The following is an 18018-nucleotide window of genomic DNA, read 5'->3' as shown; positions in this document are numbered from 1 at the left end:
AAGCGCCGTGGGAGAAAAAGCGGTCTGGCAACGCGAGACTACTATTAGAGTATCATACAAAAGTCATCCTGTCGAAATTTTGTATGGTATACTTCCAATTTTTTAGTAGTTTAATGTTGTATCTCCCCACTATATACCAACTGTTTCCAATAGCCTAAAGACTGCTTTGTATTAATCCTACCAAGATGTAGTACATAGCACTAAAAATTGCACCGAGATGAACGAAACTCCACTTCTCCCCTCCTACCACTGGAATTATTTCCACCTTGCTCTCTTCCTTCTGTGTCATTACCCATTTTCCTTTCCCTCTTGGACAATAACTGTAGTAATAGCACTTTTGAGTCTTGACAGATTGATATTCATTGAAACAGTCAATTACAGTCTTTTTAAATACGCATATAAATTGATGTTTGTAGTTACAATGTTTCAATATTAATTAATTAATTATTCCGGTGAACATTAAGACATATTGCATCAAAGCTAAAAGTATAATAATACATGTACAGTTACAATGGTCCCTTCCCCCTCTTATCAACCAATTCCACTGCACGCTGCACAGACATTGTAATAACATGAGTGAGATTAAATAGCTACCATGGCATGGTAATATTGATATCTTATATGGTTTTGTTGATTTATTATAAAACCAAGTTACCACCCATGCCAGGCCTTTGAGTTATTTTATCTATAGACTAATTGCCAAGCAGCTTTAGAGTATAAAATATTGCAGTTTTGAACTTTCTATTTGCTTTATCTATTTCTAGCTGTGTTTGCCTGCAACAGAAGTGCATGATACAAGATGTTATGCAATGCATGGATGATGTAACATATGTGACCGGATTTGCGAAAAGGTACCTTTTTCACACACAAAATTTGACCCATTTTTTGAACTTCAAAGCTTCATAACTTTTTGATAATGAAACATAATTGCTTGAATTTTTTAATAAATGTAGCTACAGTATCTGGCTACATTTTGATACTAAGAGCAAGTTACTCAGTATAAGGAGTCAAGTGTTACATCATTTTGTGTACTGGTATGTCAAATGTGTGGAAAAGGTACGTTTTCGCAAATCCGGTCACATATATAGTTAAGGTTGTTGCACGATCCACTATGTGTGATAAGTCTATTGGTCTCTCAACTTTATTGTTGCTCAACTAAGCTATAACATATATAGTAGTAGTGGTAACTGTGGTATATTTGATTAAGCAACTTGTTGATGGTTAATTTGTGCTGACGACACACAGGTTTGAACACCAGCCTATACTTGTACAGTACTTCTCAGGTATGCAAAATGTATTATAAAACCATGCATGTTTTCTGGTGTTACATTTGACTTGTGAGTGTATATATCAAGTTTCATTTTAATAGCTATATGGACAAAAAATAATATAATGTAAACATGTACAGTTGCTCACCATCGATTCCATTATTTATATTCTTTGACGACGTCCCATGATGTTGATAATCAATTCTGTATGAACAAGGGATTGCATTGGATAGGGCTTCTGGGTAGATGATATTACTTTAAATTGTTGTTGGCATAAACTTCCAACTTTGATTGTCACAAGCTCAGCAGAGAGCAATATGTGTAACATTGAGCCATAGCAATCTTGTTTCCTGTATATGGCTGCCAGTAGATGATAATAATAATTATATGCTTGTATTAGTTGGTAGGTCAAGCAATATGATGGAAGTCTAGGTCTGCTTAATGGAGATGAGAGGTTAGATGGAATGGCTATAATATAATGCTAACAAGATAAGGGTGACCAGTTTAAGGAAATATGATCATGTTTCAGGACATCATCAACAATTAAACTGGTTATCTATGTGTGATTGAATTCTACTTGTGCTATGTTTCGTTACTATAACAGTAACAGTAAGGCCTGCTTAGTCCTTGATCCACCAATCCTATTTGGTCCCCAACATAATTACCTCACATGTTGCAAGGACAGCTTTGCTAACCTACAAACTTGTCTCTCCTCTACCAAAAAGTTTTTCCCGTTTGTCAGCCACTGCTTGGTGGAATTCTCTTACTGTAGCCACATGGGCTACTTTTAATTATAATGAACTTACATTCTCAGTTAAGGACTTTTACTTGATAGCTTATCTTCTATTATCAGTATGGTTATATAGCTTGTAGTTGTGTTTTGTAGTAGTTGTGTTTTGTATTGCGTTTATTGCTGTATGTGCTCTGGTAGGGAAGAACAGCTTTTGCTGACTACCATGAGGTTAAAAAAATAGTCAATCAAACCAGTAATAAGCTAGGAGGTAAATCTCTCTTGAAGAGTGGGAACAAATGTACTTGCAAAACCAATCATAGTACATGCATCTCCCCAAGCCCTGATCAAGAGTCATGGAGATTAAATATGATTAGTTGTGACTTGTCAGCTGGGTTGACTGATAGGGACCCGCCGATTATGCTCATAATTTTACATATTATGCTATGCTGCACTGCTCAAAAATTTACCTATTATGCTTAAATTTATGCTCAATACTTACCTATTATGCTCAAATTATGCCCAATTGTTTATGCCTCAGTTCTCATGCTCTGCTAATAATTTCCAGTTTATGGATAAATAATAAGTTGCTGAAGCAAAAATTTACTTGCCAAAATACATATCACAGAAAAGATCGATAATTCGATATTCTCTAATAGAACAGTCAGCTATTTGATTGTTCTATTAGAGTTATTGACTGTTCTATTAGTCTATCGATCTTTCTGTGATAGCTGTACAAATATTTTACCTATTATGCTAGCATTATGCTCAATGCTTTCAGGCACCTATTGTGCTCATAATTATGACAGCATAATCGGCGGGTCCCTATTGACTGACACAAACTGGCCAAGTTAACAATCATGTTCCATCTGGCCAAATTTGTGTTCATTGTTTTTTTTTGCTATTATTTTTGTCAGGTTCTTTACTTATTTTCATTTTTTTCCTGTGATAGATAGACTGCCCTTGCCACCACCCCCAGCATTAGGTGTTTAAGTGCTGGACACAAAAACCAGCATTCGTGCGGCAACAATATCACTAAAATTCATTGGTAGGGACCCGCCGATTATGCTGGCATAATTTTGAGCATAATAGGTACCTAAAAGCATTGAACATAATGCCAGCATAATAGGTTAAATATTTGTACGATAGTGTAAATTCTTGCTGGAAAAATGACAATTACAAAATAAGATCGATATACTCTAATAGAGCAGTCAGTAACTCTAATAGAACAATCATCAAACTGACTGTTCTATTAGAGTATATCGATCTTTTCTCTTACATGCAGCAAGAATTTATTTGTGTTCCAGCCACTCATTTTTTTTCTTTCTATACTAGCAGCAAAGCATATGAACTAAGGCATGAACATTGAGCATAATCGAGCGTAATAGGTAAATATTGAGCATTAATTTAAGCACAATAGGTGAATTATTGAGCAGTGCAGCATAGCATAATAGGTAAAATTATGAGCATAATCGGCGGGTCCCTATTCATTGGTGTCAGCTGCATGGCTGCGGCAAGGTGTCACATGAGTCACAACAAGATTAGCAGGAATGATAGCTATTCAGTATAAATGTTTTGTATACTGTACCACTTTATTTTACTGAATTTTAAATACACTGTGCGCACGCCGCCAAAGTAACAGAGTTTCCCGCGCGTATGCCACGTGTACAGTATAGTGGTCGAGACAGTGGTGGTTCGTGCCCGTGGTGTGCTTCAGTGCTGAGTTTGGTGTCGACGTTTTCATGATGAAGTACGGTCTTCGAAGTGAGTGTCAGTTGTTAACGCGTATTCAGACCTAGATTTATGCACCTACGAGTCAATATCTCCATCTATGCGGCCCTTCCTAAGTTTCATCAGCCTTAAATAACCTGCTAATGGATCGTGAATATCGTTATTTAAAATTATTTTACTCTCAGTTATAGTAAAGTGTATTCATATGGTTGTTTCTCCCTGCTCCCATCGATTTCAGAGCCTCTAAAATCTATGCTTCTCTACTAGCAGTACAGCGTTTGAGATTGAATGGAAAGGGGGTACGCGCTGTAGGTAGATCTGCGACCTCGATCAAAGTCTTTACAGGCCGAAGTTTTCGCTTTGACCTGTGACTAAGCCTTTTTCAATCTTAGACTGGTGACCTATCGACGATATTTCAGTACTTTTCGATTGTGGGTTAGAAACTTTCACCCTTGATCATGACCGTTTTTAAAATAGTTATTTTAACAAGGAGACAGCATCAGCGAAGCTGATTTTCAGCTGTGCCCCAAACATACATCAATAAATTACAAATTAAAGCATGGCTAAATATAGGGTTGGCAATGAAAAAAATCAACCTCTATAGTTTCTCCTCCAACTCTGGGTGATTAATCCTACCGAAGTCTACATCAAAACCGTAGGGTAGGAATACGGTGATTCCCCTTGCTGTTTCTGTAGCGCGCATTTTAAGTTTTCGCGTTTTTAAATAAAAATGGGCAGCAGTATAAGTGATGCTGTTTAGAACGCTTCAATGTTTCCATGAATGATGCATTAGATGGTGGTAATTATACTATCGAAAACAGATGCGTATTCTTGGTGAAACAGATGCTGTGAGTTTCTAAACCATGGCGTGAGCGAGAGCATCAGTTTGCGTTGGTACATAAACACTGTAAAGCTCCACTTAATAAGGTGCAAAAAGGTTCCTGGGAGTTAGTAAACCAACCTTGGACTTTGTTGAGTTTCAGTGGGTTGATTTTTCATTGCAGTCCCGTCAATTGCCGTTTTAGCGAAAATTGAAGTACCGCGAATCACCTTTTAAGGTTACGGGATACTGAGCGACTGTCAAACAAAATTTTATTATGTAAATAAGGCCAGCTTGGTGTTGTGTTGTGTTGTGTATCAGCTGGTAACAGGCTTAAATTGTTGGGAGAATCATAGCGTGCTGACTGGACAGGTACAAGGTACAAGAAAACACGTAACAGTACAAGATAACATAGATACAACACACTTAGGCACCTGTAAGTGCATGCGTAGTTTTGCTGACTAATGGCGATATTTTCCTGAACCAAAAATCAGGACTGTCAAACTAGTTGTTAACATTTTGTATAAACAGACTACTAGTTTGACTTCTTGTCTAGGTCCTGACGGAGCCTTTTGTTAGAAATAATGTTTCTAGTGTTTGTGATATCAATTTAAAAATAAATTTTGTGACTACAGTGTCTTGCTTTAGGCCATATTGTAGTCGTATTTCAACAACTATACACATTATTCACAAATCCTCTTGTCAGTCCCTCACAAGTGATGTTCTTCAAATCTTAGAATTGTTAGTAAGTTCTCATGGCTCTTCATTGGTCTGATTCTTGGTTCATAGTTTTCATTAATTGCCATGGGGACAACTCATGTTTCCATAACAACATTTGAATTTCATGTCAATTAATGAGAAGTTAAGAATGCATAAATATTTGATAACAATGCATTAAGAAAAATCAAACTCCTAATCATGAAAAATGATTGATAGTGTACATGTGGGGTTTACAGTATCCCGTAACCTTAAGCAAGTGTATTTTGTAGAGCACCTCACCCAATAACCCAAAAAAGCAATGGACAACATTCTAGATGTTCCTGCCCATGTTTATGAAAATGAGCCAAAATCCGTCAAAATTTACGACATGGCTATATCCCAAATGGAAGGCATTTGGTCACTACCTAACCCACCGTTTAAAACTAGACCATTGGTAGGCTCCATCCCCTGAGTTACAAGTTAATCCAAAGAGGGTCGATTTTTTTCATTGCTGACCCTACTAAATAATTCATCTTAAACCTATGTAGTGATTCCACTTCAGTTAATAAGGTGGAAAGGCTATTCCAATGGCTGTGCCACGATAATACATACTCCGTTGACTTGGTACAAATTTTGGTCGCCTTGACCTTTTACTTAGACTGTGGTCACAGATCTACCTACAGTAATTGTCTGTATGTCACCCTTAGGTAACCGACCAGTTAGGGCAAAGGTGGCTTTTCGTATCATTTTTTTGTGAGGATATACCAAGTAGTGGCAAACAAATCCCCACACTGTGTACTTTAGTAAACTGCAGGTTATTTGTGCAGGAGGCCATAGCCTGTAGTGATTAAATTCCTCAAATGTCCCACTGGTGAAGGTCAACTGGATTTAATTTCTTGGTAATCCCCTCTGTATGCCCCCTGGAAGGGGCATATCAAGAAGTATGCAGCGATTTGGTCCAACTGCACCGATTTGTTCACCATTTTTTAAATTTTTTTCCCAGGCTGGATGGACTGCCCTTTCCTACCACCCCCAGCACAAAGATAACACATGCTGGTCTTGTACACTATTTTAACAGTTTCCTTGTACGGATTAGTGTTGTCGATGTTTCGCACCTTGTTCAGCCCTGATTACCGAATTATTGTTTGTCAAAATGATTCCGAAGTCAGAGGTAAAATATGCAGGCAATTCTGAGCAAGATTAGTGTTGTGTTTTGGCACCGGGTCTGCCTATGTAGCTCAGTCTGGTTAGTGATGCACAGCGAAGCTTTACCTATAAACAAGAAAATGGAACAGTTAGTAATTTTAAGTTCAATTAGGGATCATTGAAAGAAAAAAATAGCAACAAGGAAGGTTACCTACACCTGCTAATACAGGGAACCTGAACACCGATTAACCGAACTCTCGAACACCAAATTGACTGTTCAATTAGGGTATTTTGTCAGCAAGTGTATGCTTTATTAGAGTAGTTGAGCAAAGATCTGTATATAAATGTATGGAAGTTTGATTTTATGTACTGTTTGATTATATGAACACCCTTTCCCCCAATTAGTTTGGTAATCAAGGTTCCACTGTATGCCATTTCAGTCATGCATGGTAGCTACAGCTAGTCTGAATTAGGGATTGGATTTCCACTAGTATATCTGCAGGTGTAGACAATCTTCCTTGTTTCCCTACTACAAGGGTGTGACACACGCACTCACTGTAGGTAGATCTGTGACCGCAGTCAAAGTCTCAGTCAAAGGTCAAGTCAAGGGTAAAAATTTCTAACACAATCGAAAAGTATTAAAATATTGTCACTAAGTCACCAGTCAAAGATTGAAAAAGGCACTTAGTCACAACCTGACACTTAGTCGCACTTTGACACTGCGTGGTCGCAGATGCATATCTATGTGGCATCCCTGTGCTACTTTTTCTTTCTATAATTGAACTTAACATTACTAAATTTTCCATTTACTTGTTTGTTTACTTTTTAAACGTTATAGAACCCCGTGCAAACCACATCAAAAGAAGGAATGGTGGCAGACATAACGTTTTCGTCTGAACATGTACCTCAACCATCAATTGCTGTCTGAAAAGTCAGTAGCCATTACGCTTTGTTGCCAGCTATGTTCAGCCCCATCACACAGCATTGCGAATGAAGAACTGTTCAAAAAGTGCCTCTACAATCATAGTATAGCCACTAAGAAAATACGGATGATTTCCTTTATTTAATTTTACTCACACCCTCTTGAGACTATGGTACCGTAATCAACTTACAGCTCAACAATGAAATGTGAGGTGGAGTATATTTATCCAGTATGCAAATGCCAATGTAGTACACTATTCTGGCGTTTATAAGAATACGATTTTAGCACCCTGGCAATTCAAATAACTGCTAGATGTGTGTTGTTCAATAATAACTACTGTGTATGAATTACCAGACATGTAAGAGGTTAGTTGACCCATCTTAATACCAGTAGATATACTACACCGATATAATGTGATGTATAGTGTAATAGTTTTGTTTTGCAGTGCAGAAATCACAAAGCATCTCAGGGAATGTAGTGGGAAAGGGGCTTACAGCAGGGGGGAAGTCTAGTCATCAGCTTATTTTGCTATGTTACTTGACATGTAGATCGTGATCTCCAGAGTGTTCCTGACAACTTGAGGGTAACATCACATGATCCACAGGTATGTGGTAGAGCTATTAACAGTTGTAAATTGAGTGTGTTGATGTGTGTTGTACTAGTGTGAGACTTTTTAAATTAGGCAGGTTGTGGGTGCAGACTTTTCTTGTAACAGTTTGTGGTCAGCAATGAAACTATACCTGAATGTCTGTCTGTGCTTGTCCATATAGACCATGTGAACAAAATGGTAGACAACCTGTACTAAAGGCTGCTTCACTGTCCATCATCAACAGACGCATAGTTTAGAGAATACATTTCTTGACTAATGTCATCATTGACACTGGCTTTGTCAGGGGAGGACAGGTGTACAGAGCTTATGATAATGTCCAGACACTGGACAAAATCCAGTCAAATTGCATAGATGTCTGACCATAATGCAATTTGTCCAGACACGGTGTCCCATCAAAGCAAGGAGGGAGCCTGAGGGCTGAGCTGGCATGCTTTCAACAGTAATGGTCACTTGGTTGCCAGAAGATAATATACATTCTTACAACCCAAGGGAGTGACCACAAATGTACAGCAGTTCTAAGAGACCTTGCGCGACAACAAAACGTCACGTGCGATAATTATAGTTTGAACTTCAAAAATGAATGATAAGAATATGGGACATAACACACGTACATACTGAAAACTACACCATACTACTACTTATTACCTAACTATATACTTATTACTACCTACGTACTTAACTTAACCAATGTCTAAGTCAGGAAATTCGTCCTCAGCAGTAAGTGAATACTGGCGGAGTATCATTTTCGCATTGTACCTCCACAAAGTCACAGACAGTTGCTGGAGAAGTTGGTGCCTAGCAAACTTTTGAGGTAAATCGTTTCTAACAGTTGTTCTGTCAGCTATGGATCCTAAAATTGATAGGGTATATGGTGACCAAACACCAAAGGTCTCACATACAAGAGGGATAAAATCTCCATTATCATTCACAATGTCCTGGTATTGGTTGTCCTTAGCTATCTCACCAACAGCAGCAGCCACCCCAGCCTGAGAAGAAGCAGAAGATATGACAGCAGACTGAGTGGTACTCCTGACGGAGAGATCAAAATAGGCAGGACGACCAAGATGAAGTCAGGGTGGTATATGTTGCCAGGACAAGATTGGTCAGATGAAATGCCTTGCTCCCTAAGAACATCAAAAATGAATTGATTTGATTGTACGAAATCTTGTGCATGTGATTTTCGCTTGTTTTGTTGTCGCGCAAGGTCTCTTAGAACCGCTGTACCAATGCCAACCCTCTGGTGTACTGTAAGCACATGCTGCTGCAGTAAGGCATGTGACAGACTATGATGTTCATTTGCTATGTTATAGTGGACATATTAGGCATTCATCTTCCACATGTCCAGTCAATTTTGGCTATTTTGTCCGGCCAATTCTGGTTTGCCAAGACATTGTGACAGGACAACAGAATTCTTATCATAAGCTCTGGGTGTACTATAATCCTTGACTTTCCTGGTTGGTGGTTTTTCAGAATCACTAGGGATGCGCCGATTTTGCCGGCAAATTTTTTGGAAAAATACGTTGGTAAAAGCAGAGAGCAAAATGCTGGAAAAATAGGTGGAAAATTGGAAAAATAGGCACCAAGGAATGGCAACTTAGCACATTTTGTATGAAAAAGATCGAGATACTCTAATAGAACAGTCACGCATGGTATTAGCATAATTAGGATAACATGAGCTCATAGGAAATGGTGACAAAAGATCGAGATACTCTAATAGAGCAGTCACTATGTACAAAATATTCTAATAGAGCAGTCACACATGCTTGCAAGCTTGAGATACTGCAATTAATTTTTACTGATGCTCAGCAAAATAGAAAAAACCCGAGCAAAATATTGAGCAAAATAGGTGAAAAATAAAAGAATTGCTGGAAAGAAAAATAGGTGGGGAAAAAAGCAAAATAGGCTCATCCCTAAGAATCACACACATTATCAATTTGGACTCATAAGGGTTTGTCACTAAGTGGACCAATCACTCTACCCATTGAAGCCTCTTTCTCGAGGTACAGTATTCGTCCAACACTGATTAATGCTGTTGGGCTGATTGAATGTTTCTCTTAGCATTAACACACTTGGCCTTAGAGGGGTTATACCCAATGTGAAAGCCATATTCTCCTCTCATTACACTTCCTGATAGTTCTATTCCCAATTCTGTGATTGGCCTGGGGTTAATTTAGCAAATACGCTAAAGCTATTTTGTAAGTTAGTTGTCAATATCAGACCTTGCACATAACAACAGCAACACATACCAGCAGTGGATCAATGGTCACTTTTTAAAAGGGGGATTTTAGAAATGTTTCTAGTCCCCTAATGTTATAGATATGACTTTTAGCATACGAACTAGGAAGTCTGGTATTTTAGAACCTCTATATAAAATAGTGCTTAGCAGTATTGAGGAAATTGTCACGGTATATTGGTAAATGCGGTACCGCTCAAACGGAATGTCGATTGCGAGTGATTAAAAAATGTGCTAATTAAAGGGCGTGGCACCCGTTTCCTTCACAAGTATTCATCCTGATTCGTATGGGAGAATACTCATGAAGGAAACTGGTGCCACGCCTTTTAATTAGCGAGTTTTTACACAATTGAGAGATGCGAGTGAGTGCGATGTTACTGCTGTAGTTAGCTTGTTACTGTGACCATTGCATCATTTCTTGGGCCTATCTGAATAGTATGCAACCCAAAAACTGAAGAATGTAGTTCAGTACAAGTATATTACCAGTATATCACCGAGCACTATTGGTAAGCTAACCATTTTTATTTTATTGTCAGTTTAATGTAGCTATAGGTACTTGATACCTACCACTTCAACTGTTGCTAGGCTCTCTGTTACACAAATAATGTATAACAAATCACAATGACCAAGTGATCATGAATAGATGTCATTAAGTGACTGTTCTATTAGAGTGGTTTACTGTTCTAGTAGAGTATCTCAATCTGTTTAATAGAATCAAGGCTGGGGTGTTAGCTGTGTTTGTTATTTTTATTTATGTTGTTGTAATAAAGTGGTTGAGTTGTTTTGATGAAGACAATGATTGTAAATATTCAATGGCGACACTATAACTAGCTATACAGTAGATCCTCAGTTATCCGTGCCCTTGTTTATCCAAAATTGGAAATGACTGTTCTATTAGAGTATTTTGAGCACACATGTATATGTTCTATTAGAGTATTTCAACAGAGCTTTGTATATAAATGTATGGGCATCAGTTATCCAAACAATTCACTTAGTTGAACACTTTTATCATTGCCTGAGACACATTGTGGTTCGGACGACAAGGGTTCACTGTACCAGTTATAGTTTTGAAAACAAACTCCATATTGGTCTGCCATTTTATGCAACACTTGTTTATCACGTGTCACTTTTATTTCAGTCAAAAACAGTTACCAAGACATGTTCAACCAAAAGGAGTAGATCTTCATGTGATGATGATGAAGCTATCACTAATGCACCAAAGAGGAGTAAAACTGATAAGGTTGCTGTGATCAAAAGGTTTGCATATGTCGTCACTTGCAATATGTACATGTGTCTTATTGGATGTGTAGAAGATCAAAGAGATTAGCTAAGAAGGGAACTACTCATTATGAGGAACCAGTTGTATCAGATGATGATGATGACACGTGTGAGTGTAGTAGTATACATGTACAGTGAAGCCTCTCTTATCCAGGCGGTCTGGTACATACTACTGTCTGTATCTCAGAAATGTCCGTAACTAAGAATAGCATGCTATTATGCTAAAGTGATAATTTGAAAAACAAATATTGCCATTATGGCTATCAGTTAGTACTATGTAGTTTAGTGGGCAGAGGGGAAGGGGTAGTTGGCCCTGAATATCATGAGTAATATATATGTAGACAATGTCTTGATTGGGGCTAAATCTAGTAAACAAGCCTTTGATATTTATCAAGAAGCAAAGGCTATCTTGAAAAGGCAGATACGGTTGGATGCAGACATGGACACGATTATTTAAAAAATATACTTTTACATTTACAAAACAGTTATTTTTCATACCTAACGTTGTTTATACGGCAGCATTCGCTTCCAGACCCAGGCGTTGATATTGTCATAGCCCTTATTCATTTATAAGCACATGTGTGAAGGATAGACTAGCACTCTAAAGACCATATAATGTTGTACACGTGCTCTAGAAATCTAATTCAGTGTCATAGAGATTAAACTGGCATATCCCAACCTATTCGTGTAGGCCAGGTCCTTGAAATCCTCAACAGTTGGTATAAGCGCCTGCGCCTTGTACTAAAAGACGTAAGATTGTGGATTTGGCCTGCAAAGTTAAGTTGCATGGGGTACAAGCTAATCTCTACGATTATTTAACTCTGTATTAGACTTTATAGTATGTTTACAACACTATATGGCATTCTGTGGAGTGCTGGTCTAGACCTTCGCACATGCACTTATAAATGGATAAGCGCTATGATAAGATCGACACCCAGGTCTGGAAGCGAAGACTGCTGTAAAAACAATGTTAGGTATGAAAATAACTGTTATATAAAAAGCAACTTCAGCCTAGCTATAAGTTGAAGACGAAGACCAAAAAAAAGGTCATCACCTGCTGACAATAGCTGCCTCTCACCATAGATGCCTTCACTGGCCAACTATATTTCCTTATTTATAACTAAATACATAGCTTGCTACACTGCTCCTCAAAGCCTGAGACTACTGTGACTGCTCTATTAGAGTATCTCGAGTAAGAGAGGTTCTTTCATAAGGGGGGTTCCATGGAACCCTTTGAACCCCCCTGGATCCGCCCCTGCTTAGGATCTTAAAAAGCCGGTCCTGCTTTGATTGTATTTTAGATACAGGTAGCGACACTGTTAGAAGTTACTACACAATACATTATACTCTTAAATCAGGAGATCCCTTTGGAAAAAAATTTAGTCTTAATGGTAATGTTGCATGTAAGGCCTTAGGAATGCAATCAGTACTAATTGTGTATTGCACAACCATTGAATGCATTGGATGCCCTAAAAACATATTGAAGCCATTCAAAAAAAAAAACAGTGATAATCAGCAGTAAAACGTCTGTTACTTACGATGTGTTCCTATTATCTATACATGAAAAGAAACTAAATTAATTTCTCTATCCTTCTGTGGTCATACACTGTAAATAGGATGAGTGAGACCTGAGTCACTGCTGAAATTAGAAATGTTTCCACACAATTAGAAAATGTTTCCACACCAAGCTCCCCACAACTGATATATTCATGAGTTCAGAATCAGAAAACCATTCAGGAACCCTAGCACATTGTAATGGTTGTGAATCACTTCAAAGAAAATGCTAAATCACCATGACAGGCCAACAAGTTATCAGTGTATTCAGTGAGCCCAGATGAGTCTTGTTCTCTTATTGGTGCCTTCATTGCAGTAATCAGTAGGTTTGGCCCCAGAAAACATTTTTTTCAGCTAAATTTTTACAGGTTCATAAGTTACCAATACAATGGCTTAGCATATTTACAGCAGACAAATGCCACACAGCATAGAAATCAATGTAGTTTCTAGTGCTTAAATTTCTTTCTTGAATTCTATATGAAAATAGCTTTGTGTCCAAAGTTGTTCATTTTTCGTACATTTCATGGCTACAGTGATTTTTCAAAAGTTTCTCCAATAGAAGAGCCACATCCCCTCTCTAGCTAGAGCATGTACATGTACATGCCATTATGAGGCTTCTTTCAACCTCTTGGTATAAATACATATTTAACCATGATGCTACAGAGCACGAAATATTTCAAAACACAATTTGCCAACATATAATTTTGTGCCAAACATGTGTAGTAATGCCTTTCTTCCTGTCCACTACACTTTTGGGGAACAAGTGTTTACACAATAAAGGTATGCATGAAAATGTTAGGTGCATGGGTAACTTAACTCCTTTACCCTAAACTACACAATGACTGAAACTCTGCATTTACTTGATGTGAAGGAATTAATGAACAACAGCTACAACTCATGTTTATGTGGTTCAAATTATTACTCTGTGTTCAATTTCAATTGTGGGTTTAATCTTAAGAGTCATATGTGGCATTCAGTTGTTCTTGTTGCAGATGACAACTACACTTGTCCTCACTGCAAAGTAAAATTCATGGACAAAAGTAATTTTGATATTCACTTGAAGTACAGTCAAGCTTGTCGTGATGCTAATCCACAAGTCTTCAAATGTGGGAAATGTGGAGAAGAGTTAACTACACTGATCAACCTTCAACAACATATAAGGAGACATGACCAAAATGATTCCCTGGGTGTAAAGAAGGTAAACAGTACAACGAAGAAGCTTGTCAAAAGGTCTAATGGCAAAAAGCCCAACCAATGTGAATATTGTAATAAAACTTTTTCAAGATCCAACAGTCTACGAAGGCATATAATGACCCACACTGGGGAGAAGCCATACCAATGTCAATATTGTAGTAGATCGTTCCCAGTACACGCTGCCCTACTAACACATTTGAGAAGCCATACAGGGGAGAAACCATACAAATGTCAATATTGTAGTAAATCATTTTCGGGAACAAGTAATCTACGAGCACATTTGAGAGTTCATACTGGAGATAAACCATACAAATGTCACTATTGTAGTAAAGCATTTGCAGATCATCACGGCTTTCGAACACATTTAAGAACTCATACAGGTGAGAAGCCTTACCAATGTCAATATTGTAGTAAAGCATTCAAACAACATAGTGGCTTACAAATGCATTTAAGAACTCATACAGGTGAGAAACCTTACACGTGTCAAAATTGTGGCAAAGCATTTGCAAGATCTAATACCCTACAAAGTCATTCAAAAAGTCATACAAGGGAGAAGCCATACCAATGTCAGTATTGTAGTAAAGTGTTTACAACAAATTATAATCTTCAGTCTCATGTAAAAAGTCATACAGGAGAAAAGCCATACCAATGCCAACATTGTAGTAAAGCATTTGCAGCAACTAGTCATCTACGAATACATGAAAGAACTCATACAGGAGAAAGGCCATACCACTGTCGATATTGTAGTAAAACTTTTATACAATCAAATGCTCTAAAATCACATGTCAGAACCCATACAGGGGAAAAGCCATATCATTGTCAGCATTGTACTAAGTCTTTTGCAAACTGGAGTAGCCTAAAAGCTCATTCATGGGATCATAAAGGGGAGAAGCCATTCCAATGTCAGTATTGTAGTAAAGGATTTACAAACAAGAAAGATCTACGAAAACATGTAAGAACCCATACAGGAGAAAAGCCATACCAATGTCAATATTGTAGTAAAGCGTTTGCAACGAAAAACAATCTGCGAATACATACAAGGACTCACACGGGAGAGAAGCCACACCGATGCCAGTATTGTAGTAAAGCTTTTACAACAAGTGGTCATCTTAAAACACATATAAGAACTCATACAGGAGAAAAGCCATACCAATGTCATTTTTGCAGTAAAGCATTTACAGTCAACTGGACTCTTCAATATCATTTAAGAACTCATTCAGGAGACTGAGGTACCCTGATGTTATTACTGTAGAACTACTTATTTTTGTAAGAGCATTCAACCCCAAGAAAACCACATGCACATTGCTGTAATGTATCAATATACTTATATACTAGATGACAATATTGTATACTACAAAAGATTTAGTGTCACACACTGTGGACAGAGCGCTCTGGCTGGAAGTAGAAATTTTGTTTGGAACAATTGAAACTGATTACCCTTAGAATGTATGTATAATGTAGTCTAAACATTAGTGCTGAAATGAATAACATTTTTTACTATTCAAATAGTTGTGAACAAAACGACCAAGTATTCTTAAGCATGGATTTCATTGAATAAGTACTAAAACATTTGTTAAGAAGTAAAGTAAAGCTGGTCAAAACTAACCCCTTTTAGCTCAATAGAATTGCTGCAGAGTTTAAAGGTTAAAGTTCAACGGATTTGGGAGTCCAAACTCAAGAAGCTTTGCTTGGTTAACTTATAACATGAATTAGCGAAGTTGTACAGTAAAATCAGGTTACAGTATGTCACTACAGTATACATTACTGGTGTACATGTAAGAATCTATAGTCTTGAAGTCCTGTCCTGATCATCTACCTAGCTACATGCTGCACTATTTAGTTTGTTAGCTAGGAAGTGACCAGAAACACAGATGACATTGAAGTGGAAGGTGTCATTAGACTTCCAGCAGACCTTCAAGGTATAAGGCTCATCATGGTCCTGATGATATCCCCATGCTCACCCTCATCTTTAAGGCTTTTCTACATCATGCAATGCAAACTTGCTTGGGACTGGAAAATGGCTCATGTATTCCCTATTTTTCAGAAAGGCTCTCGCAAGTATCCTTCCAATAACCTGTATCATTAACAAGAATTCCTTGCAAGATTTTTGATCACTTCAATCTGCAAACATCTGGTAAAGAATTCTGTTTTGTGTAATGCACAGCATGGATTCAGAAAGTCTCACTCTTGTGAGACACAACTCCCATTAATGAAATAGCTTCTCTACTCAACCAAGGAGTGACGTCCTCTTACTTGACTTTTCTAAGGCTTTTGGTAAGGTCTACATGCACAACTATTCAGCAAGCTATTGATTACTATGGAATCAGGGGCCTGTACTTAAAGAATTTCTTACCAGTAGAAGTCAACAATGCAAGTTGTTTTCGATAATAATTTAGTGCACCATCCCCAGTTGTTTCTGGTGTACCACAGAGCTCAGCACTTGGTCCCCTCTTGTTGTTGTTGTTAATATCGTCAATGATTTACCTTATGAAATGCAGTATAATGTGTAGTGTAATCAAGTTTTACTGTCCTATTAGCATACACATTGTACATTTTATACAAAAATCTTGAAAATCATCCTATGTAATATGCTGGTATAATTCTTGATGCTTTTACTAGTCAATTATGCTGGCATACAGTACAATTGGAAAACATCTGGCCATTGTAGAGAAATTACATTATTACTTGATTTATGTATGCTATCACTCTTGGAAAAACTCTGCAAAGTTTTTGGAAATAATAGGTGAAAAAATTCCAGGAAAAAGGTTAACTGAATTACATTTGTGAGTTTAGTCTAATGATTTTTTAAAAGTAATAAACAGTGGATATGCAGTAAAAATACTTTGCTCCTAAACTGTGTTATTGGTGATCAAATTTATGACTATAGCAAGAAAATTACTAATAGTTACTAAGGTGAAGACTTTATGACTGACAAATTGATTGCTAACAATATTGAAGGTTGGCTTAGTCATTATATATATGTGACTGGATTTTGGAAAAACGATCCAAATCGCACATTATTAGAAGTTTCGAGATAAACGGTTTTAAAGAATTGAAGCCAGCATAACTCTCCAAGGATAGCAAGCACGCGTATGAAATTTACACAAAAGATGCATCAATCTGTTACCTTTCAAGCCACTTCCAGTACTTGTAGCTGCTAGTAGAGTTTCCCGCCAAATAAGATAGAAAATCTGAGCAGTTGGACTAGCGAAGTAGTATCACGAGTGCTCACAAAGGGGTGGAGGCTGGGGGTGGCGGGGAGGGCAAAAGATAGGCATCAAAATGGAGATAGGCATCAAAATGGAGATAGGCATCAAAATGGAGATAGGCATCAAAATGGAGATAGGCATCAAAATGGAGGCAGACCACGATTGGAGTCCAGACACGAGATTACAGGGCTGTGCTGGCTCCTTAGTGGCTGATATGTAGCAAAATCTACAGAGAACACGTCTGGCCAACATTATAAGGCTGTCCACCAGTAAACCACTGATTCTTGCCAAGCCAGGTCCTTCACAAGGCCTGAAACCGCCATTTGGGCACTCCACACCACCCAGAAAAGACGTCTATTAAAACCAACCTCGTGTAGTTTGAGTAGTGCTGAGGGTCAAAACTTGTAGTACGATAGTGTAGCTATCCACTGGTGGTGTTAGTTTGATTTTGCCTGATGTGCGATTTGGTTCGGTTCTGTAAAATCTGGTCACATATATATATATATATATAGTTCTAAAATTTTTAGAGAGATCAGCTAGAAACAAGTCACCTTGTAGAGGAGGTGTGGTCATAAAATTGCATCATATATGTGTGCAAATTATTGTAGAGCAAAAGAAATGTAA

General features: G+C 37.7%; 1 protein-coding gene across 1 annotated transcript; it reads left to right on the top strand.

The window, feature by feature from the left end:
* Positions 1-3648: 3648 nt before the first annotated feature.
* Positions 3649-15657, top strand: LOC136258506 (zinc finger protein 431-like). The gene is made up of 5 exons (XM_066051822.1): positions 3649-3762; positions 7865-7920; positions 11298-11416; positions 11470-11546; positions 13984-15657. The coding sequence occupies exons 1-5, from the start codon at positions 3741-3743 to the stop codon at positions 15411-15413; spliced, it is 1704 nt and encodes a 567-aa protein (XP_065907894.1). The 5' UTR covers positions 3649-3740; the 3' UTR covers positions 15414-15657.
* The last annotated feature ends 2361 nt before the right edge of the window (positions 15658-18018 follow it).

The sequence above is a fragment of the Dysidea avara genome, chromosome 6, assembly GCF_963678975.1.
Source record: "Dysidea avara chromosome 6, odDysAvar1.4, whole genome shotgun sequence".
NCBI classification, from domain to species: Eukaryota; Metazoa; Porifera; class Demospongiae; order Dictyoceratida; family Dysideidae; genus Dysidea; species Dysidea avara.
Note: the sequence above shows the minus strand (reverse complement) of the source record. Positions and strands in the feature narration are given on the sequence as shown.

Excerpts from the sequence above, each read along its gene's own strand:
- LOC136258506 (XM_066051822.1), top strand. The coding sequence starts at position 3,741 with ATGATGAAGTACGGTCTTCGAA. Across the intron at positions 7,921-11,297 it reads TAACATCACATGATCCACAG|TCAAAAACAGTTACCAAGAC; the intron begins GTATGTGGTAGA and ends CTTTTATTTCAG. Across the intron at positions 11,547-13,983 it reads AGATGATGATGATGACACGT|ATGACAACTACACTTGTCCT; the intron begins GTGAGTGTAGTA and ends TTCTTGTTGCAG.